A 24,086-nucleotide genomic window follows, 5' to 3' on the forward strand; every position below is an offset into this window, starting at 1 on the left:
TTTCCTTTTCCAGCTTATTTGACAGATGAGGAAACTGAGGCAAACAGGATGAAATGACTTGCCCAGGGTCACACAGCTAGAATCTTAAGCTATACTTAAACTCAGGGTCCTCCTGAATCCAGAAAAGATAATGAGCTCTTTTGGATATGTTAAATTGAAGACACCTGCAGGACATCCATTTCAAGATGTCTAAGAGGCACTAGCTACACAGGCCTGGAGCTCAGGAGAGCTAAGGCTAGATGTGCAGCTCTGATAATCACCTTTGTAAAGACAATTGGACTCTAGGGACTGATGAGATAGATCACCAGACAAGACAGTGGGGTGGTGGACCTCTTTGGTAGACTGGTCCACTCCTCAGAATGCTCTGATTAACAAAAGAAAACAAAGCAGTTATCATTTTCACAAAAGAAGTTTACAGACCCTTTGGGACACCCACTGTTACTGGTTATGCAAATGAGACTTTGAAGAAAGAAGAAACAGGAAGAAGGGAAACCCTAGGGAGAAGAGAGTATCAAAGAGGAGGTGAATGACAGTTCCAAAGGTTGAACTGAGGTCAAGAAGGATGAGGATTAAGAAAAAAACATTAGATCTCGCAATGAATAGATTATTGGTAATTTGGGAGGCACCTAGACTTTCTTGAGGAGTTTAAGGTAGCTTGGTGGGGATGGTCAGGTCACGTGAGGACTTTTTTAAACATGGAGGAATCACCTGGAGGTGTATGTAGGCAATGGGAAAGCAGCCAACAGACTGGCAGGTTGGAGATCAGTGGGAGAGTGGGGATAGCAGAAGGGGCAATCTGCCGGAGAAGCCAGGATGGAATAGGACGGAGTGTGTGTTTAGAGAGGTGTGTTGGCAAGATGGCTCATTTCTTCACCTGAAACAGAGGTGGAGGAGGAGATAGTAAGGGGAGACATCTAAATAATCAAAAAGGAGGAAAGGAGAAGAGAGGGCTCTCAGTGAATGGGCTCAACTTGTTTCACTGAAACGAGGCAGAGTCCTCAGCTGACAGCATGGGCAGAGGGAGCACCACAGGAGGTTGCAGGAGAGATGAAAACAGCAGGGCTGGTGAGCCCGAGGAATTAGGGCAGCCTTGCTGCAGTTATGTTCCAGTCAAGCTTATGTAACAAATTTGTAGTGGATCCAGTCAGGAAGGTTCCTCGATTTTCTCAAGGTCTGCTCAGTAGCACATGAAATGGAAGTGATGGTAGTGGGATGGTAGGAGTTACCCAAGGATAGGGTTTGACAGGGCATCATCATGATAGCACGAGAGATTCAAGTGCTAAAAATATAGGGTAGGGTCAGACTAGTTCACCAAGGGGTCAAAATAGGGAAGGGAAGGGAAGAGAGTAGCCAATGCAGGGGTGATGGCCTGGGGAAAAAACTGAGGAGTGGAGGGATTACAGGTCACACTAAGGACAAGGAAGAAGTGAAAACCCTGCCAAGGATCCTAAAGGTGGAGGGAAAGAAAGAATAATAAATAACAAATGACCTGATAAAGAAAAAGGCCTCAGATAGAGACAAACTGGTGAAATACGGCTTTTCTCTTTATTTAGAAAGCAGTTCACCAATAATACCGTGGGAGGACTTGAACCCCTAACAAAGGTGTGGAAAGGAAACCTAAGAATCTTGTAAGGAAGGGCCCCTCATCTCCAGGATTCACAGGAAGCTTTTATAGCAAGATAACACATCCCCTTGTCCCGGATAAGTTTTGTCTGTTGTATAGGGAGCCAAACCTTCAGACCAATCATTAGGTACCTGAAAAGGAGAGCCAGGCAATCCCCAGTCATTAGTTGAGGTCTCTTTCCAAGCAGGATTTTCATCCCACCTTTCAGAGGTTTAGCTCTCTCCCGGTACCATGAAGATGAGAGTTCTAAGGTAAGTCATTCATTCCCTGGGATGGGGACAGAGACCAGGAGAGTCAGGAGGGTCCAGCACCACCCAGGCACTGGGTAACTTGGGCTGACTGCAGCCAGGTCTGGTATAAAGGAGCTGTGCACTGAGGAAGGCTGCCGGGAGTCCAGGGAGGTGAAGCCGAGCTGGTCACTGGAGAGAGAGAGCCCCAGATGTCTTCCAGGAGGGCTCTTCTTTTCCTTGTCCTTCAGCAAAGCAAGCGTCTGGGCCCCCAGGCTTCTCTTAGGCAAAAGCTGAAATTCATGGTTGCAGAGTGAGAAAAGCAGTTGTGGAGGCTTTTGAACCTGGATTCAAAAGAGGGGTAAGAAAAAGGCAACACAAAGACATTTTAATCCAGCCACTACTCTGGGTCTAGAACAGGGCGGTGGGTTCCAATCCCCAACTTCCTTTTCATCCTCCTCCCACCAAGGCAGGCCCTTCTAGAGCAGCTGGGATCCCTATAAACTCCCAAGAAAGGCTGGCCCTTAGTAAAAACAAACAAACAAACAAACACCAAACAAACAAAACACAACCACAACAAACCAAAAACAACTTCCCACCAGGTCACTTTAGAGTCAGCTGAGAATCCGGGAAGCAGGAGACCCCTATTCCCAGGCTGCTCCTACGCTGCCCCCTCCTGTCTAGCTGAATATGTGGCATCAAGGAAGCAGGGTACCCCCAAGAATCCAGCCCACATTTCCAACCCTTTTCTAGAGGCAATTCCTTCTAGAAGCAAATTTGAGAGGAAAGCCTTGATTTAGACACAAGGAAGCCGTGCTGATTATAAGCAGTAAAGCTTGCTTCATACACTGGCTTCTATTCTTGGAAAGGCTTTGAGTTTACCACAAGAACTGCAAAACACCTAGGCAGGAATGCACCTATATGTTTATATGAAACTTAGATTACTTTCAAAATGTATTTACACTATGCAATCACTCCGCACAACGTCTTCTTTAGCATAAGGTAGATTTTTAAACAAATCTGCTTATTGAATGAATGCATACAATGAAAGGGGGAGGGGTACTACTGGTATTTTGCTAAGTGAAATAGGTTATTTGTATGGAAATCCTGCTTAACAACTCGTCAGTGTCTCTTTTTAAAAGACAAAACATTCCCTTTTCAAAAAACCTTTTTTCCCCCCCAACAAAAAATTCTTCTAGTTTCTATAGCCCAAAGTGTCCCCCCCCCCCATAGCAACCGAGAAACCTAATACCAAGAAATGAAGTGACTGGTCCAAGGTCACAGAATCTCAGCAAGTTAAGAGCTGAAGGGCTTTTATAAACCCCCTCACTATATATAAGAAAATTAGAGCCCCATAGCAGGACCTTTCCAGGGTCACACAGCAAGGAAATAGCAGGATTGGGCATAGAACCCAGGACTCCTGACTCCCAGGCTTTTTTTACTCTTGCCCTTAAAATATGAGGTCCTAATTTTGACACATCAGTAATTCAGATCCTATGCATTTCAGAATTAGGCCTACCTACCCAGACCGGATTACTGATGAATTCTTTATTCAAGTCGGTGATTTCCCAGCGCTAGGGCTGAGTGCCCAACCCCAAATCTCTTGGCCCGCCAGAAGAGATCATATCTGTCGGTTACATCAGAGGTCATCTCTATCTATTGAGGAACATGCATCTGTGGGAAAGGGCTTTGGAATCAGAGTCAGTCACTGGTGACCTGACTGTGGTAACTTACTACTTCTGTAACCCTTGGAAATCAACTAATTTCTTGGTTAACCTTAGTTAGTTTGCGCCCCTATAAAATGAGGATAACACTACTTGCAACTACCTCCCAAGGATGTGGTAAGGAAAGAGCTTGGAAACCCGGAATTCGGATATGTTATTTTTAACCTATGACGCCTACCAGGAGCAGGAATCAATCCGCAACAAGCAGCCTCCCTTACAGAATGAATGAGTGCACCCAGGGACTCCCCTAGAGGAGAGGGCAGAGGAGGCAGGCACTTTTGGTTTGGCTAGGAAATCCTGCCTCACGGGGAATCAATCGCTCAGTTAACAGAGTAACTCAGTGAGTGAGAAGGAAGGCATTGCTTTGGAAGGAGGCTGTCCCTTCCATTACTACCTGGCTCGGACTGTTCGGAAGTTTTTCCATCTAGCAGAAGTCAGTCTCTTGCTAGACACCTGACTTTCTCCCTGGAGTCCCTCAGAACCCAGGAGATCTGCTAGTCTCTCCCTCCCGTTCTCTGCTCTTACCTGTGTCACTGCCTGCATTGCTTTCATCTGGAGTCCGGGTGGGAGGTTTTCCTTCAGGGATTGCTGGAATCCTCTTGGTCCTGGCCTTGGCCAGGCCCGGCTCCTCTGTGGGCCACTGCAGTGTGGCCCGTTTGCCAGCCGAATTGCGGGCTGTGTAGCTATACACAGACATGTAGCCCTTGCTGGTGAGCGGACAGAAGCGCTTGGTGTGGGCATTGTCTTGGGTGGCTCTGCACTGTGGGCACACATATTTCCTCAGGATGGGGCATACCACCCGGCCTTCCTCGTCCTTCAGCGTGTGGGATAAGTAGATGTTCCGAGACTCCCCATTGTGCTTGCAAAAGGTGCAGAGGGGGTCCCTGGGGGGCAGGAGTTCCTGCCTTAGGCTGGGGCCAGGGCCTGGGTCTGGCTCTGACCCTGATCCCTGGGGCTCCATCTTTTCCTCCCGGAGAGCCCCCACCACACTGGCTAGTCCCAGATAATCCCTCCACAGATTGAAGACCTCCATCTAAACTGAGCACCCAAAAGTGCACACCACTAGCCCCAAGAGGGAAAGATGCTGGGATCAGAGTGAGGCAGGGAAGCCAGGGCCTTAAGTATGCTTACTGGCCACCCCCTGCCCCCGCCTCACTTGGAGACTTTAAGTCTACAGGTTCCCTCCACCCCAGAGGGACTTGGGGGAGGGGTTGCTTCCATTTAGCTCTACCTTCAAATAGCCTCTGGTAGAGCTCGAGGCCTGAGAGCTAAGAAATCTTCAAGCATGCATTTTAATAGGGGAAATGAGGGAAGGAACCACCCACCCTGCCCCACCCACCCCCAGCCCCAGACCCTGCAACTGTGTAGTTCTCCCCTGGGTTAGAGTAACACTCTGTGCCTCAGTGCCTCTTGGGCTGGGTGGGACTTAACTATCCCTAGGTTGCAAAACTGCAGGGCCAGTTTCTCCCCTACCCCTTCCGATTGGCATGCTACAGCTTCAGGTCACCAGGCTCTGAAAACCAGTATGGGCAAGTGGAGGAGCACTGCCTCAGGCATATGAGGACCTGGGTTGGCATGCCAGACTTTGGGCAAAGGCACCCAGGTGGTTCAGTGGTTAGAGCGAGAGGCCTGGAGTCAGGAAGACCTGTATTCAAATCCAGCCTCAGCTGCTTCCTAGCTGTGTGACCCTGGATAAGTCACTTAACTTCTATTTGCCTCAGTTCCTCATCTGTAAAATGGGGACATGCTGGAGAAGGAACTGGTGAACCAAATGGGGTCACCAAGAGTCAACTACAACTGAAAAGAACAACCATCACCTTGGGTGAGTTCTTTGGGACTCAGTCTCTTCCTCTGTAAAATGCCGAAAGCTCAAAACTAGATGAATCTCTAAACCCTTGTCTTTGGGGCATTAGACTAAGGCTGAAATAGGCAGGGCTTAAGTGGCAGGCCTTTCCTTACTAGGCATCCTGGCAGTTTATCCAATCAGTAAATAATTCAAAGTCCCTCACCAAATGGTAGTAGTTCTATGTAGCCATCTTCCACTCCCAGGCCTGATCTCTGGTTTAGACTGTTGCAATAGCCTTTCTATTGGCTTTCCCTGTCCCCACTCCAATAGGTCCTTGACATAGTTCCCAGAGTGATTTTCTGACCAGGTCACTCTCCTCAAACTCCATTGGCTCCCTATTACCTCCCAGGATAAGCATTTAGAACCCTTTATCCCCCTGGCCTGTTTCTCTAGCCTTGTTCTACATTACTTCCCTTCCCAGTGGTTCAAAGTTCCATATACTTGGCCTTCCATCTCCCATCTCCTTTGCACTGGCCCTTCCTTCCCCCCATGTCTGGAAAGCCCTCCTTGTCTTCACCTCAGTTTCTTGGAATCTGGTTTAAGAGCCCTGGGAGGCCTCAGCTGATCCCTGTACTGCTAGTGCCCCCCCCCCCATCCCCTGTATTATTTTGTATCTAGTTTGTGTTTTCCTCCATGCATACATATTGTCTCCCCTACAGGGCACAGGTGTCTTTGTATCTCTAACCTTGCACTATGCCCAGCTTGTTGGAGACCCTTAAAAAACAAATACTCGTCTGACAAATTTGACCAGGGTTCAATGAGTGGTCCCCGTAGTTTAAGGGGTACTGGAGCTCCAAGGAAAGAGAAGACTGGGGTGATCGTCTAGGGCAGTGTAGGATGGGGCTACCATTGAATGTGGGTAAAGATGGAATGGGAAGAATATTGACTTAGACATTATTGCCTGTTGTATTTTTATTTTGTTAAGTCATTTCCAAATTACATTTTAATCTGTTCTCCCTCCGTCCTGAGTTTTCCTGGCAGCAATGCAGCCAGAGTTTGACACCTTTGTTCTAGAGAGTCCTTCTGGATGAGAATGGGATCAGGAACCCTGGACTCCAGCCATGGCTCACTGTGTGCCATGGGGATATCTCTGGTCCTCACTTTCTTCATCTGTGAAAGGAGGGGGTTAGAATAGATCGGTGGTTCTCAAAACTTTCAGGCCTCAGTTTGTCCTCAAGAACAGATTGAGACTCAGATACTTGACACTTACTAGCTGTGTGACCCAGGGTAAGTCACTTGACCCTCATTGCCCCACAAAAACAAACAAAAAAACAAAAACAGATCGAGAGAGTTTGCCAAATATCCTCCCAGTCTAGTAACCCTGACCAAAAAAAAAAAAATTAATTAAAAAACCCAACAAAACCCAGAAAAATGGAAGTAAGAGTGGTCCGGCACTACCTATTTTTGATGAAACCACACTGGCTCTTTGTGACCAAGGATTCCTTTTCTAGGTTTGACAGTGGTGCCTGTGAATAAAGTGCAGGGCTCATCCTAACATCTGACCCTTAGGAGCTGGAGGGCTGCCAGAGACACGACTTCCCGGGGCCTGTTTCTTTATAAATGGGGGTAATAATACGTGTATAGTATAGGTATTACCTGTATAACCCTCCCAGGGCTGCTGGGTGATTCAAATGATTCAGTGCCCACCGAGGGCTTTGCAGACCTCAGACGACTATGCCAGTAAAAAATATTTCATCTAATTTAAATGTTCGCTCACCAACCCTTTGATAATAATTAATTCTAAAATAAATTTTCCAGACACAGACATCAAGCTCGCAAGCCTAATTTACACTCTTCACTTTTTTTTCCATAATGGGGATGCTTGCCCTTTTGCAGTCATGGGGTAATTCTCCCTGTCTCCAGAATCTCCCAAAGGTGACTCAGTACTCCCATCAGCCCATCTTTCAATCCCCTGGAGTGTAGTGTTTATGGATCTGGAGACAAGAAGGGAAGCTGGGTATTGTCTTAGGATATAGCTGCTTACCTTGGGTTTCCATTCCCTAATGGGCATTTTTGTCATGTCCTTTCCAGACCAAAGATTATTTTCCTTGGAGGAAAGGGAAAAGGGTATATTAAAATAACAGCTCTGTCTTCTCTGCCATCATTATTATCCCCTCTGCCCCCAAAACTCTTTCTTCCAGTTTATCAATCTGTTTTGTAAACAAGCAGTTTAACAAGCTCCTTCCTCACACTGGCCCCAGACAAAAATGTAACAATAGTCCTTGGCCTCAGGGACTTAATATCCTGAGGGGGTGGGCATAAGGCAGGGGCTGTAGACTGGAGGAAGAAGGCTATTCAGATAAGCAAATAGTAAATGCCAATAAAGCCAATACAAACTAATCTGCTCCTGGGGGGGTTGGATTGTGCTGGTAAGGCAATCCACAGCAACTACAGTAGTGATAAAATCCTTGTTATCTTTCCTGGGCTCATTCGGTGACTTAGCTCCTGACTCCCCCTCTCCCACTTTTTTTCCAGGATTTATAGCTTGGTTATAATTATCCTCTGTTACCCATACTTGCCTCCATCATCTATGATAATAGCTAACATTTATACAAAGCTTACTATGTGTCAGGCATTGTGTTAAGCGCTTTACATATATAGTCTCAGTTGATCCTTACAACTACCTTAGGAGGTATTATCCCCATTTTACAGATGAGGAAACTGAGGCAAGCAGGTTAAGTGACTTGCCCAGGGTCACACCCCTAGTAAGTGTTGGTCAGGCTGGATTTGAACTCAGGTCTCCCTGACTTTAGGCCAGTACCCTGTCCTCCTGGCCACCTTTAAAATCTAAATTAGGCAATGAGTTCTCTGTGCATCAATAGCAATTCTTTTAGCAAACCACCAAAACCTTCTGCTCCCCTCACAATTGTTTCTTGGGGGGAGGGAGGGGGTCCTTTGGCTCAAGCTTGATTGGCCTTCAATGGTTTTATCCTCTGGGGCTACCGGCTCCCCTAATTTCCCTGGTGGTTGCAGCAGGCCACACCATTCCTTCCCATCCCACTTCCCAGTCCACCCTGGCTAGGGCTTTCTGAGTCTGCAGAAGAGCCTAGAAAAGTAAACTTCTGGGACCTGGTAGGAAATGAAGCAATCATCCCACATGGGGTGCTCCCCTCAGGCCTTCCCTCTCCATTTCCCAGCAGCTTCCCTCCCACTCCCCCTACCCCATCCTCAGCCAGGAAGGTGGGCGGTCCCTGGTGTACCTTTCCACCTCCTGACTTGGCTACACTGTATCTGACATGGGTTTTGCCCCTGCAAAGCTCCCACCTTCTTCCTGGAGTTGAATGTCCTTAGCTTTGCAGGGGAGGTTGGACTTTCCACAGGTCTCCCACCAGCCTCAGTGAACTAATTCATAACTGAAGTAGGAGGCAGAGGCACACTTTCCCATCCCATGCCCGCAGGGGCTGTTCTGCCCATCAGGGAAAAAGGAATTGGAGCTACCCTCTCTCCTTCCTCCCCTTTGGGGCACAGGCTTCAGAAGGAAGCCCCACAGGCTAGAAAAATCTCCCCCTTTTGCCAGGCTCTACTGGTGGTCAGTCATGGCCTTCCCATTTATGCTCACTGCTAGGGAGCAAGACCCAAATTACCAAGGCCCAGCCTGAGCCCTTCTCCAAGCGTCTCTGAGGAGCTGAGTCTTATGTTCAGGCCCTGCCCAGTGCATTCCTCCTCTTCTTGCCTGCCTCTGAACTCCAGAGGCAGGACACCTGGGTTCTAATCTCAACTTCTTTCCTTCCTTACCGTGGAAACTTGGACAAGGTACTTCCAATTTCCTCATCCGAGAAAGATTAGTGTTTAATGACCCACAAAGCTCTCAGAACTCCCTTTGTTTGGTGATGACAACAGTCTCTTCTTAGGGGTGTCAAAAACCCCAGCAAACAGAGCTGGAGGCTAACTTCAGTCAATAACCAATGTGAAGGGGAAGGCCTGAGGGACTCTGGAGAGGGAGGGTGGGGCCCCCTGCCCCTAAAGTTAGAAGCCGAACTGAATTCCATAGTAATTTTTTATTATTGTTGTTGTTATTATTATTTTGAGATTTGTAGATGAGAGGAACCATCATTATGCATCCAGAGGACTGGGGGGGGGGGCCGGTGACGGGGAGAACATTCACCACCTGGTCCCTTCCTACTTTTCCAGGCTTCTTACACTTGACTGCCCTCTATAAGGTTCCTGCCACACAACTAAATCCACCTCTCCAGGACCTTTGTCCCCCATGCCTGGAACCCTTTTCCTCCTCATCCCTGACATTCCTTTAAGACTCTTCAAATCCCACCTCCTGTAAGAGGCCTTTCCTCTCTCTCTCTCTCCCCCCACCCCCACCCCTCTGAAATGACCCACTATTTACATTATAAAGCCCTATGTAGTTGCGGGCTTGTTGTCTCCCCATGACACTGGGCTTCCTGGAGGGGTGGGAGCATCTTTTTGCCTTCCTTTGCATTGCTAGCTTAGCCCTGTGCCCTTCATAAGTGCTTGTCCTTCCTAAGGGCCTAGAAAAACCACAGAGCTGTGATCTGACTCCAGGTTCTGACTGCAAACCCAAGCTTCTTTCCATACTTGCTGTTGCTTCCACTTTCATTCAGGGTGCACAGTCCCTTCATCATGCCATTCAAAGTCTGCACAGGTTTCTTTTCTCATAGAATACTGACAACCACCCAGAGGTGCAGCCCAAAGAAGGAATTTTCTCCCCATTTAAGCCTGGAGAAAACTTGAGAAGTTGTTTATCACAGGTCACAACACTGTGAATTAATAGTGGGCCCGAGGCTAGGACTCCATGGGACTCCCTCCCAGCCCAGGAGCCGGTACTGCCTTCTGGTCTCCTTGACCCAGTGGATCTGTCCCAGCTGGTGTAGCCCCTTCTTCCTCCTGTGCCGTCCAACCGTCATCTCTTCAGGTCCAGGTCTGGCCCAGCCACAGTGACATTCATCCATCGGTGAGTTTTTCCTCATATCTCACAACCCACCGACAGCAATGAATGTTGATTGTGACCTTTGGTTTAGGTGGGCAATATGACCTTGGATGGGGAAGCGTGGCCCAGAGGCTGGAGACTTAGTGTCAATTCATCCAGTTAAGACAGTAGTGTAGACTGCCCAAGGCAGACGACATTTGAGGGATGGAAAAAATGGTCTGAAGGTCCAAATCAAGAAAGGGGACCCAGAAAACTCCAGGCAGTATATGGCCTGTGGTACAAGTGGGGAGCCCTGCATCTTGTCAGTGATACTAGACGCTCTGCTCACCAGGCCTGGGCTCCCTGGCAGGCATCAATCAGGTGGTAGTTTAAGGTTGCAGGGTCCACTCAACGGTCGATGGTTTGCCTTCAACTGCTCAAACTCACCGACAGCGTTGAATGTTCCCCCAAACCTTTGGCATCTCATGGGACGCAGGCTTCTTGAAAGGTGGAAGACTGGGCTGGAGGTGGAAGTCCTAAACACCCTCCCTACTCTGCTCTCATTCCCCATTACTCCTCTGAGTGGAAAGTAGCGTCTGGGACAGGACACCAGGCTGCGCCAGAACACAGGTGAAGTTCAGGTAATGGCCCACCCATGTCCATGCTAGAGGTGGAGAAGCACCAAGCCACTCCCCTTTCCTTCTGTCGTTCCTTCTGCCTGGAACGGCCTGCCCCTTTACACAGCTTATGAAGCTCAGCTCAAGTGCGTTCATGCATGCGTTCTGGCCTTCTTCCTACTCTCCACACATGACATTCTATCTCCTGTGCCTGGCACGGGATGTCCCCCATGCCCTCTTGCCTCGCCTCAGCCACTGAGTGTCTCTAGCTTCCTTCCAAGACACCACCTCCTACTTGATGCCTTTCCTGATGCTCCCAGCCCATAGAGCTTCCCCCTAAATTATTTTATATGTACATTTGGTATGCATTTATATGTAGGAGTGTGCTGGTATATGTTTAACAGCAGGCTTTCTGTAAAAAAAAAAAAAGTAGACATGACAGATTTTACAATTTTGCATTATTAATGTTTTCTCCAACTTTCTTAAGTCTAGATGAAATGAAAAATAGAACCCTGGTTTATTTAGCATTTGCCCATTTCTTTCTTTCTTTCTTTCTTTTTTCTGAGGCAATTGGGGTTAAGTGACTTGCCCAGGGTCACACAGCTAGTAAGTGTCAAGGGTCTGAGGCCAGATTTGAACTCAGGTCCTCCTAGATCCTGGGCCAGTGCTCTATCCACTGCACCACCTAGCTGCCCCTGCCCGTTTCTAAGATGTAAATGCACCCAGTGAAAATTTAACAACCTGAGTAGGTGTGTACAGAATATAAGTTTCCTTGAGGGCTGGGGTATATTTTTGTCTTATTTTACCAGCTCCTCTCTTAGTGCCTTGCAGGGAATAAGAGCTTAATAAATGCTTGCTGACCATTTCAACAAGTATTCTACTTTTTTTGGGGGGGGCAGGGCAATGGGGGTTAAGTGATTTGTCCAGGGTCACACAGCTAGTAAGTGTCAAGTGTCTGAGCCCAAATTTGAACTCAGGTCCTCCTGAATCCAGGGCCGGTGCTTTATCCATTGTACCACCTAGCTGCCCCCTCAACAAGTATTCTAGAATGGATCCCATGACCTAATGTTCTAAAGGGGAAGTGGGACAGCGTTTGTTTTTTTTTTTCCCTTTTTTGCAATGGGGATGAGGGAAGGAGAAAGAGGAAAAAAATAGATTTTTAATTTAAAAAAGTTTTTAAGGGAGGAAATTAGGGGGAAAAGGGAAGGGGAAATTGTGCTTCTTGTATAGCACAATAGATTCTGATGAGGAAGAAAAGGACTGATGTGGCTGTATAAAGAACTCACAATTCAGATTTTAAAAAGATAGCTACAGAAGATGGAATCAAGAGCTGCTAATAAAGAATGAGGGCAGCTAGCTGGTGCAGTGGATGCAAGAGCACTGGGCTGGAAACCCATAACTCTTTTTGAGTTCAAAGCTGGCCTCAGACACTAGCTGTATGACCTCAGGCAAGCTGCTTAAACCTGTTTACCTCCAAGGAGCTGGAGAAGGAAATGGCAAACCACTCTAGTATCTCTACCAGGAGAACTCAGGGGACAAGAGTCAGATACAACTGAAATGACTGAACAATAATGTTTAGAATCTCTCCCTCTTTTCTTGAATAAAGTACTGCTGATAGCACAGGGACGAGGGATGAGCACAGAATTTTGCATACGTTATGAGTACTTTGGGTTTTTTTGTTAGAAAGGAAGCCTTACTAGGGGTGTGAACAGTCAAATCCAGTATTAACTGAGATGTACGAAAACAAAAAAGCATTAATCAAACTTATTTTAAAAAAACAACAACAGAAAAAGCAAAGTATGAGACTTCTTAAACTTTTTCCATTCAAGACCCCTTTTCTCCTGAGAAATTTTTATGTGACTCCAAGTATATAGGTATATAAATACATATATACATAACCCTTTACTGTTGCCAACTTTTTCCTGACCCCCACATTCAGTTATGAGACCCCATATGGGGTCTCAACCCAAAGTTTAAGAAGCTTTGGTCTAGACCATGTATAAGCTAAGGTAATGTTTATAGACTTGTCTAAAGACAGTGATTCTTAATACTTCTTGCCCCCTTTGCTGCCACTCTGATGTCAACATTGCAGAAGTAAACAGGTGCCACACAGGACTCTGGCCATTTTGTCTTTCTCTTTGTTTCATGCATTGCCAAAGATTCATCACCACGTTTTCCAGTCTACTGGTGATCTGCTTTTCTATTTATCCTTAGCAAAGCTGATCCCCAAAGCAGAAATAATGAATTTGAGGGGACCCTACTAGAAGGCTTCCCAACATGGTAGGCAGTCTGGCATATTGTAAATAGAGTGCTGGACTTGGGAGTCAAGGAGACCTGAATTTTGAATTTTGACACTTACTGTATGACTTTGGGCAAGTAACTTATCCTTTAAACCTCAGTTTTCTTATCTGTAAAATGGGAAAAATAATAGCAGTTACTTCATAGAGGTGAGAATTTAGTGAGATAATATATGTAAGGGGTTTTTTTGTCCCCCCCCTTGGGTCAATGAGAGGTAAGTGACTTGCCCAGGGTTGCACAGCTAGTAAGTGTCAAGTGTCTGAGGCAGGATTTGAACTCAGGTCCTCCTGAATCCAAGGCCAGTGCTTTATCCATCGTGCCACCTAGCTGCCCCCAAGATAATATATGTAAGGCACTTCTCAAATCTTAAAGCACTAGATAAATATTAGCTATTATTATTATTAATTATGGCATAAATAGTCAGAGATTGTAATTTGTTGGCATAGCCTTTGAAATCCCATGACCCCCTTCACACCAAAGTGAGGCAACAGTGTGAGATAACTGAAATCTAGGATATATGAGGAGATGGTAGAATGAATCCCCAGCTGCTCTCAGTGTATTGGATATCACAGGGTACTGAGAGAACTGGCAGTTACATCTGCGGAGCCATTTTCAGTGATCTTTTAAAAATCATGAAAAGTGGGAGAGATGCCCTCATCCTGGAAATGGTCCAAGTTAGTCCTGTTTCCAAAAAAGAATGTGCATTTTTCAGGCTTCAGACTTGGGAGCTGGACTTAGGTTCTTGGAAAAAAAAGTTCAAAAATGCTTTATTTTTGGTTTTTTGTGTGGGGCAATGAGGGTTAAATGACTTGCCCAGGGTCAAACAGCTAGTAAGTGTCAAGTGTCTGAGGCCGGATTTGAACTCAGGTCCTCCTGAATCCAAGGCTGGTGCTTTATCCACTGCGCCACCTAGCTGCCCCCCCCCAAGTGCTTTATTAAAAGATGGTTTGGGGGGACGCTAGGTGGCTCAGTGGATTAAGCACCGGCCCTGGATTCAGGAGGACCTGAGTTCAAATCCGGCCTCAGACACTTGACACTTACTAGCTGTGTGACCCTGGGCAAGTCACTTAACCCCCATTGCCCCGCAAAAAAAAAAAAAAAAAAAAAGATGGTTTGTGGGCACTTGCTCACTTGCTCTCCCAGATTCACCATGAGCAAGCCATGCCAGGATGGAGAAGTCCATCCAAGCCCTACTCTGACGCCTCCTCCTGGCAGGAGGTCACCTGGAGGATGTTCTCTGCTTCCTTGCCCCAATCTAGCAACAGATCCACTGGACTAGAAGACACCCCAGCCAGCCATTAGAAAGTCAGTTCAGGTCCATACAGTGAGGGAGGATACACCTGCCCATCCTCCATTTTGGAGGCTGTCACTTGTAGTCAGACACATCAAGCTAACCCCAAAAACCATGGATAAAACAGTAAAGAGGGGGAACCTTGGACACATGTTCCCTACAGGCACACCTCCCTTTCAGCATAGTAGAAGTGTGTGTCCACTCCTCCTGCAGACATACACCGTGTCTTAGTGGGGGGAGGTGCACCCCAGCTTTAGAGCAAGAACACCTTTTAGCTCCTGTCTTTTCTATGCCATCTCAGTAAAAACCTTCGTTAAGAGCTAAGAGTGTCAATGCTGGAAAGTCTGCTGGTAAACAGGCTCTTTGATGTATTGTTGTGTGGGAACTGAACTGGTTCAGCTATTCTGGAAAGCAGTTTAGAACTATGCCCCCAGAGTTACCAAACCATGCATACCCTTTGACCTGGCAATGTCACTGCTAAGCCTACATATCTGAAGGAGATCAAAGAAAGAGGAAAAGAGACTGTTAGTACAAAATATTTATAGCTACTCTTTTTTTGTGGTGGCAAAACCCCAAAACTAAGGGAAGTTCCTATTGATTAGAGAATGGTTGAACAAATTATGGTATATGAATGTAATGTAATACTCTTGGGTTGTAAGAAATTAAGAGACAGTTTCAAGTAAACCGGGGTAGAGTTGCCTAGACTGATGCAGAATGAAGTGAGTAGAACCAGGAAAAACAATTTATACTATAACTTCAATGTTGTAAAGACAGTTTTGAAAGATTTAAGAACTGGGGCAGCTAGGTGGCGCAGTGGATAGAGTACCGGCCCTGGAGTCAGGAGTACCGGAGTTCAAATCTGGCCTCAGACACTTAACACTTACTAGCTATGTGACCCTGAGCAAGTCACTTAACCCCAATTGCCTCACTAAAAAAAAAAAAAAAAAGAAAGATTTAAGAACTCTGATTGATGCATCAATCACTCATGATTACAGAGGACTGATGATGAAGAATGTTCTTTTCTGAGATATCCATTTTTGCACATGGCCAATATGGGAATTTGTTTTGCTTAACCACACTTGTTACAAGGGTTTTCTTTTTCTTTTTTTCCCCCCCACTGGGGTGAGGGGGGAGAGGGAAAACAGATAAATGACAGATAAGTAAAGAGCTATTTTTGTCTACTGCCTGACTGTTAAGGGGAAACACAACAATAGGGATTGTGAGCTCCAGTGTTCAAAGCGGGTACCTGCAAGGCATTCTCCTTTAGACTCTGAGGTGTCAGTCACCATCTGGAGAGTCAACCTGCCAGTACCAGTACCAATGCCAGTGCCAACTAAAGGGCAATATACAAAAGAGCCCTGAGTTCCACTTCCAAAGTGATGGTGGCAGAGTAGTTGAAAAGGAAGAGGTCCTAAGAATCACAACTTTTTAGACTGACCATAAACTTTACCTTGGCTGCTGGTATTCTAACTGTGCGATTCTTGTCCAGTGCCCAGTGAGTGGGCAGACTGCAGGGAGAGATAACCATATCCATTTTGACATTCTTGCTAAAAATAAACAAAGAAAAAGGAAGTTGAGTTAAATGGAAGCAGAGCGCATGAGTATCCTTTGGAGAGGTGGCATAGGATGTTGTTGAAGTTGGTTTTATTGTATGTCCACAGGCAACCAAATAGATCAACACCCAGGATATCTGGCCATCTTGTATTTCAGTGCTCATGGTGAGTACTTGCAAAAAGACTTGTATAAAGCTAACTTTGGCTTCTCAGTGAACTTTGGTTGCAGAAACTGAAAAGGTAGAAAAATCTTGACAAAATTCTGCACATGAAAATCAGCATATACTTTAATACTTGTTGACATCAGTGCAACAAGAATAGGTAAGGATTGAGAGAAGTATATTAGAAAGGCTGGCTCAAGAGTGAGGAAAGTCCAAAACACAAGTAGACTACACTGCAGCCTCACAGATCCATTCATGAATACTTTCACAGCAAAAAGAGTAGGTAGGCACTGTATATGGAGAGCACCAAGTAACATAATTTTATTTTATTTATGTTGAAGGCAATTGGGGTTAAGTGATTTGCTCAGGGTCACACAGCTAGTAAATGTCTGAGGCCATATCTGAACTCAAGTCCTCCTGACTCCAGGGCCAATGCTCTATGCACTGTGCTACCTAGCTGCCCTGTAACATAATTTTTTAAAATAAAATTAATTACATTTTAAGAGATAATAAAGAACTTGGTATTGATATGAAGTCATCCCTGAATCAGTTTTCTGAACAGTCAGACTTCTAATTTTTTAAAGCAATGATCAGAATGATCAGAAAGAAAAATGAGAAAAAGATATGGCATGTAATTGAAAGATCTAAAAATCCTGACCTATTTTTAAAAACTACTGGTAATGAAAAATGAGTAATGGACAATAAATTTGTCATTGGACACCAATATAATGATTTAATACAGAAGTTTAGCTGCTTGAAAATCAATTGCCGTAATGAGGACAGAACACTCTCAGAAGTGCCTAAATGAGCACTAAATGGCTTTTGCCAAGCAGAGAGAAAGAGAGAGATGCCTAACAGAGGCAACGCCAGCTTACAACATAAACTTGTTTGAAAAATCTTGATGGATGGTTATGAGCATTATCACCACATAAATCAGAGATAAGGAACGGAAGGGAAAACTAGTTTAATGAAAGCTTAGTGAGAGACCCAACTAAATAAAATTTAAACAAACAAACAAGGATGTTTAAAGAGTAAAATGGAAAAGGCAATAAACAGGAGAAAAAATGGAAAAGATCTGCAAAGGTTTCTATAACGACATTTTCTAACAAACACCACCAAGGCCAATCCATATTTGGATTCTAATATCACAGTCCTAGATTTGTTTCTACAGGAAGGAGAAATAACACTTAAAGAGAACAAAGATAGGGAAAGTAGCCAGATTAGACAATCTACTGAAAAATGTAGATAATTAAAGCGTCTGTTGTAATTGTGAAACATAAAAACATTGATTTAATAGGATAAGATGCCACCTTAAGGGACTCATTAGCCCCTTAAGGGGCATTCCATCTACACATCAGATTCAGTCACGTTTCCTTGAAATATATAAAAACAGAGATCATCTTGCTTAATGGCTAAATGAACTGATAATAAGCATCAGGAATAAAATGGGAAAATGTAGCTTACCAAAGATGTCTGTCACTGAGTTCAAGCTCAAGCACAGAGTCCAAATTGAAGAAGATTCCCTGTAGATTAAGAGACCCTTCTTTGGATGGATAGTGATGTGCTAATTGTACTGAAGTTCCAGAATGTTGCAGAGCCTTCTGGTAGAGATCTCAGAGGAATCAAGTGGTTAAAGAATATCTAATGCTCAGATTATAATGTACAGTTTAGATAGAGCTTTTCATCATTATGTGTATAAATATATATAATATATAAAATCATTATGTATTTATTTAACCACTGTATACATATATGCATATATATCTCATTACTATGTATATTTCATCTTTATGTATATATTGTATATGTACATATACACACGCACATATATATATATATGTGTGTGTACACACACTCATGGGGGACAGAAAACAAATGGATATTACAACTGGGCCTAGAATTAAACAGCTGAGAGAGAGTATGCTGCATTACCTTTAGGAAATTGCAAAACTTCTTTAATCACCCCAATATTGTAGTGGTGTTGTTATGTAGCTGTGAGAGACTCAACACAACAGTTTCTGAAAAACTGAAAATGATGATCACAAAGGACGATAGAGGTCATATCCTATGGATTTGAGCAAGCTGCAAAATGTAACAAATGAGGAATTTTGAAGAACAGGAGTAAAAAATGTCATGAAGGAATTATATGATTAAAAAAAATGGGGGAAAAAAAAGATGGGCTAGTCCCATAGGGCAAAGGATGATGGGTGGACAGCTCAAGTGTGGAACTGATATCCTTCCTCTGTTAAAAGCCAGGAGGACCTCTAGCAGGTTGGGTGGAAGCCCTGAAGAGAACTAACACAGGCATGGGAGCACTGGATTGTGATTTTCAGCTTTGGAGGGAAGGGACACTCAAACATATGAGAAATCTAAATGATTAGATCAGGAGAGCCATAGAAATAGTAGGTAACAAGATCTCAACTAGAGTTGAATAGATAACTAGATCTCAACAAGACATTTTATAGTTTCTCAAGATATCCTTGTGGACAAAATGTAAAGACGAAGTAGTATTAGAGGACTAGATGAAAATTGTGATAATGGACATAATGGAGGGTTACTGATGTACATACACAAACACATATGTATGTATATAATCGAATTTTAGAGTTGAGACCCCAGAGATCATCTGGTCCAAAGGTTCTTGGGGGGGGAGGGGGCAATGAGGGTTAAGTGACTTGTCCAGGGTCACATAGCTAGTAAGTGTCAAGTGTCTGAGGCCAGATTTGAACTTAGGTCCTCCTGAATCCAGGGCTGATGCTTTATCCACTGTGCCACCTAGCTGCCCCTGGTCCAAGGGTTCTTAACCATTTTTTGTGTCATAGGCCCCTTTGGCACTCAGTCTGGTGAAACCTAGGGACTCAAACGAATAAAATAAAACCCACAGAATTACAAAGGAAGCCAATGACATTGAAAAAGTTATCAAAATATTTTCGTAGAAGTTCAGAGCTCAGGTTAAGAATCCCTGATTTAGTTCACTTTTCTCATTTTACAAATGAAACCACTGAGCCTCATGGGGGAAGAACTTTGTCCATGGTCAAGTAGAGTCAGCTACAGAATTTAGAATTGAATCCAGGTCTTCCAATTCTGAATCCAGGGAAGAAATCTGGTGCTGTGGAAAGAGGGTTAGCTTTGCAGTCAAAGGAAATGTGTCACTACCTGTGACTTCTCTACAACTCAAGTTTCCTCATTCGTAAAACCACAGAGCTTCTAATAAGCTCCCTTCCAGCTCAATCTATTATCTATCCTATTAAGTAAGTAATAAAATTGTGGGCTTTATTAACAGAATCGATGTATCCCAAACTAGTCCTTTTGTACTATGCCTTCTTTGTTGCTGAGTTTTAGGTCATGTCTGACTCTTTGTGACCCTCATTTAGAGTTTTCTTGGCAAAGCTACTGGAGTAGTTTGCCATTTCCTCTTCCAGCTAATTTTACAGATGAGAGAATTGAGGCAAACAGGGTTAAGGGACCAGCCCACAGTCATACAGCTAGTTGGTGTCTGATGCGACATTTGAACTCAGGAAGATGAATCTTCTTGATGTCAGGCCCAGCGCTCTGTGTACAATGGCGCCACCTAGCTGCCCCATACTCAGCCTTGATCACACCCTGCCCTGGGTGTGTATGCAAGTCTGGCTGTGATACTTGAGAAAGGTCCAGAGAGAGGGACCAAAATGGTAAGGGAGCGTCGTATGGGACCAGCTGAGGATACTTAGCTTGCAAAAGAGAAGATTTAGGGGAGACACCATAGCCATCTTCACTATCAGAAGGTCTGTCTTGCAAGAAAAGGATCAGATTTGTTATGTTTGTCCCCAGAGGACAGAACTAAGTGGGAAGTTGCAGAAAGGCAAATGTAGGCTTGATGTTTTACCAAAAACCCCAGAACAATGCGAGCCGTGTAAAAGTGGAATAGTCTACACCTCAGCAACTACTGGGTTATTATTCATGAATGGTCTTCAAGCAGAGGCTGAAGACCATTTGTCCAAAACTTCTGCTCAGGCTGAGGATGGAACTGATTGATCTCTGAGGTCCTGCCCAGCTCTGAAATTCTGTGCTTCTGTGATTCCTGAAGGAGAGTCAGAAAGAGTAGAAGTCCTCATCATGAAAGAGCTCAAAAAACATGCACTGCACACACCTCTTCCAAGAAACTTTCCCTGATCAGCCCTCACCCATCTCCCCTATCTCTCTGAGCTTTTGCAGGACTTATATTTGATAGAATAGCTCACATTTTGGCAGACATTCATATTCTGCCTTAAAGAGTGACCTGCCCAGACTATAAGCTCCCCAGTCAGTGCCCAACACTGGGGATCATGTTGGGTAGATCTTTGAATTCCCTTCAGCATCTAATGAAATGCTGGGCACTCCGTAGACACTTGGTAAATATGGGGAAAACTGAATTGAAGTCTCAACTCTGGCTGAGTTGGCTATATATCAGCCCTTGCCATAAGGGGGCAGCTGAAGCCTGGGACGATTTGATCTTCTGAAGTCTTTGTTTGACTGCTGGACTACAAGTCCCAGAAACCTGAGCTTTGGAAAGGAAAGGAGAATGACTAGTTCCCACCAGGCCAGGTGGTAGTGGGTTAGTTATCTGCAGCCACAGGCTGGGAGACAAGTCATCTCTTGCTACAGACAAATTCCAGGGCCCAATTTAAGGGGCCACCTTATTTCAATTAACTTTGGGCAAGGTCCTGCCTCTATTAGTCACCTTACCTCTTTGTAGGCCATTTTCTCACCTGTAAAATGAATGAGTTGGACAAAAATATCTCTGACCTCCCTTCCAATTTTAATAGTTCCTTGATAACAAATTAGAAGGCTCGGGGCAGCTAGATGGTGCAGTGGATAGAGCACCGGCCCTGGATTCAGGAGTACCTGAGTTCAAATCCGGCCTCAGACACTTAACACTTACTAGCTGTGTGACCCTGGGCAAGTCACTTAACCCCAATTGCCTCACTAAAAAAACCAAAAAACAAACAAACAAAAAAAACAAATTAGAAGGCTCTGCGCAATCTAGCCCCGCCTAACTGGCCTCTCTCTCTACGCTCATCCTCATGCTGCCTTTTCATTCACTGGGGGACTTCTTCCTTCCTCTTCAAATTCCTTCCTTTCTTAACCCAACCTCAATTTCCTTAATGAAGGAGCCAACTGCCCCCGATTACACCTGGTTCACACAGATCAAAGATTCAGAGCCACGAGGGTCCTTGGCAGTCATCTAGTCCCTAGCTTCTTAAACTGTAGGTCAAGACCCCATATGGGGTCGATTACCTGAACGTGGGGATTGTGAAAAATTTGGCAACAGTAAAAGGCTATTTTATATACCTATATATCCAGTATCTCATAAAAAAGGGGAGGTCTCCAGTGGAAAAAAGTACAAGAAACTCTGATCCAGTCCAACGTTCTACTTTTGCAGATGAAGAAACTGAAGCTCAATGAGCTGAAGTGACTTGTAACCTGGTCCTTTGATACTGAAATCATTGCTCTTCCTACAGTAGCAGGCTGCCCCATTCTCCTCTGAGCTCTTACAGCACCCCCGCTCCCCCTCTGTAACTTACACACAGTCTTATTTGCTACCATTTTGTGTACTTGTCTTCCCAATTAGACTAAAGTCTAAATCAGAAACCACTTCCATTTCTCTTAGCTTCCCCCACAGGGCTTAGAGTTAAGGGCGTGCAGCAGACACAATAAATACTTGTCGATTCAGGGTGTTGCAGAGAGCCTATCCTGGCTCCAGTGTCTTTGGAGTAAGGAATTTTTTCCCATTAATTCCCAGTCTTTGGGAGGTTCAGAGCTGTGACTGATAGGAACCTGCCCTACTGCTGAAGGAGGCAGCATTGTGTAATGCGAAGGGAACTGAGCTTGAAAGCAAGGGAGACCTTGGGTTTAAATCTGACCATGTGACTAGGGGAAAGTCCCATAACTTTTTTTTTTTCGGGGCAATGGGGGTTAAGTGACTTGCCCAGGGTCACACAGCTAGTAAGTGTCAAGTGTCTGAAGCCGGATTTGAACTCAGATACTCCTGAATCCAGGGCCAGTGCTTTATCCACTAGGCCACCTAGCTGCCCCCAGTCCCATAACTTCTTTTTTTTTTTTTTAAGTGAGGCAACGGGCCAAGCGACTTGCCCAGGATCACACAGCCAGCAAGTGTTAAGTATCTGAGGCCAGATCTGAACCCAGGTACTCCTGACTCCAGGGCTGGTGCTCCATCCACTGCGCCACCCAGCTGCACCAGTCCCATAACTTCTAACTTTGGTTTTCTTATTTGCAAAAATAGGGATAATAATATATAGGTAATACCTACCTCACATAGTGGTGAGGTCCAAAAGAGATCATGCAGACTTTGCCATCAACCAGCAATCATTTATTATGTAACTACTATGGGCTAAGCACCCAAGATCCAAAGACAGAAATGAAAGGGCTTCTGCCCTCAAGAACCTTACATTCTAGTGGACCTTGAAGCCCCCCCCCCAATCTTCAAGGCCCCTCTAAGCATCAGTTATGATCACAGGTCAGTTTAGGTTAGGGGAAGGGAATACAAAGAGCAATGTCTAACCTGTCACCATTTGCGGGTGCCTTCGAACAAACGTTTCACCTCTCTAGGTAAGGGTTTGTTCGGATCTGTAAAATGAGAACAGTGAAGCCTTAGAGCAATAATAATTCATTTCAAAAGTGTTTTCTGGTTTACAGATGTTTTCCCTGAAACAACCACAATAAGGCTGATAGCTTTTTGTTTTGGCCCAGTCATTTTATCCGTGTGTAGAACTCCCAGTGAGCAGATTCTCATTCTCTCATTCTCTTATTCTCTCATTCTCTCCCCTCTCCCCTCTCCTCTCTCTCTCTCTCTCTCTCTCTCTCTCTCTCTCTCTCTCTCTCTCTCTCTCTCAGCACTGTCTGGGCTGGAGCTAGCTGTTTAGGGCCTGAAAAGGATGGGCAAGTCTACAAACCATCTTCACCCAGTTAATGTGTGGGAGGCAAGACTCCATGGTGGGCTTTCTACCCACTTTCTAGTATTTTTTTATGATTTTGGGGGGGGTGGGGCAATTGGGGTTAAGTGACTTGCTCAGGGTCACACAGCTAGTAAGTGTTAAGTGTCTGAGGCCGTATTTGAACTCAGGTACTCCTGAATCCAGGGCCAGCGTTTTAACCACTGCGCCACCTAGCTACCCTGACACTTTCTAGTATTAAATCTGGAAACACACTGCCACCCAGATGAGGATTTTTTAAAAAATGAGAAACATTTAGTTCAAAGAATAGCATCACAAAACTTTTGTGAAGATCGAATAAGATAGTGCAATAAGATAAAGATGAGAAAATATTTGGGGCAGTGCAAATGTGGGACTAGATTTAGGCATCCTTCCCATGCCTTCCCTTTTCCATTTCCTTAGGGTGGGTGATCTCAGAGAATAAGAAATTGGGCCTCGTTACAGCTGCTTTCCCCCCTCTCATCTTCTCCCTCCTCTTGCCCAGATGGGCTCCTTCCCTGCTCACTGGATCCCTTTCTGCCCACTAACTCTGGAATGAGTTTCCTGTCTGCATAGCTGTTGTGTTCTATGTTTATGTTGTAGGCATCTATATGAGGGGGAGGGGAGTTTGTGTGGTTTCACTTGTATTGATTCCTGTGTCTCTCCAGGAGTGTGGCGTGTGTAGATGGTGGGGATCACCTGAGTGTGGTATTCTTTGCACTTGTCTTTGTATCACCCTGTCTGTCCTAGAGGGGTTAATACTGGAAGCACCACTCAGACACAGTAGACACTTAATATGTGAATAAAGTATTTTAGTCTAATCCCTTCATTTCTACATACTGGAAAACAAAAGACCTAGAGAAATGGAGCAAATTCACAGAAGTGGTAAGAAATGTTATCCAGAATAGTTGGTGCC

At 44.9% G+C, this 24,086-nt stretch overlaps 1 protein-coding gene across 1 annotated transcript; it reads right to left on the reverse strand.

Moving 5' to 3' along the window:
- Positions 1 to 2,151: 2,151 nt before the first annotated feature.
- Positions 2,152 to 4,608, reverse strand: NANOS3 (nanos C2HC-type zinc finger 3). Its single transcript, XM_043979260.1, has 2 exons — positions 4,101 to 4,608; positions 2,152 to 2,195 (listed from the first exon to the last, which is right to left on the reverse strand). The coding sequence occupies exons 1-2, from the start codon at positions 4,606 to 4,608 to the stop codon at positions 2,152 to 2,154; spliced, it is 552 nt and encodes a 183-aa protein (XP_043835195.1).
- Between the last annotated feature and the right edge of the window lie 19,478 nt (positions 4,609 to 24,086).

The sequence above is a fragment of the Dromiciops gliroides genome, chromosome 1 (genome assembly GCF_019393635.1).
Source record: "Dromiciops gliroides isolate mDroGli1 chromosome 1, mDroGli1.pri, whole genome shotgun sequence".
In the NCBI taxonomy this organism is placed as follows: Eukaryota; Metazoa; Chordata; class Mammalia; order Microbiotheria; family Microbiotheriidae; genus Dromiciops; species Dromiciops gliroides.

What these genes read in the sequence shown, in the direction of transcription:
- NANOS3 (XM_043979260.1), bottom strand. Translation starts at nt 4,608, where the DNA reads ATGGAGGTCTTCAATCTGTGGAGGGATTATCTGGGACTAGCCAGTGTG. An exon ending in CAATGCAGGCAGTGACACAG is followed by an intron (nt 2,196 to 4,100) that starts GTAAGAGCAGAG and finishes TTTTGAATCCAG; the next exon opens with GTTCAAAAGCCTCCACAACT.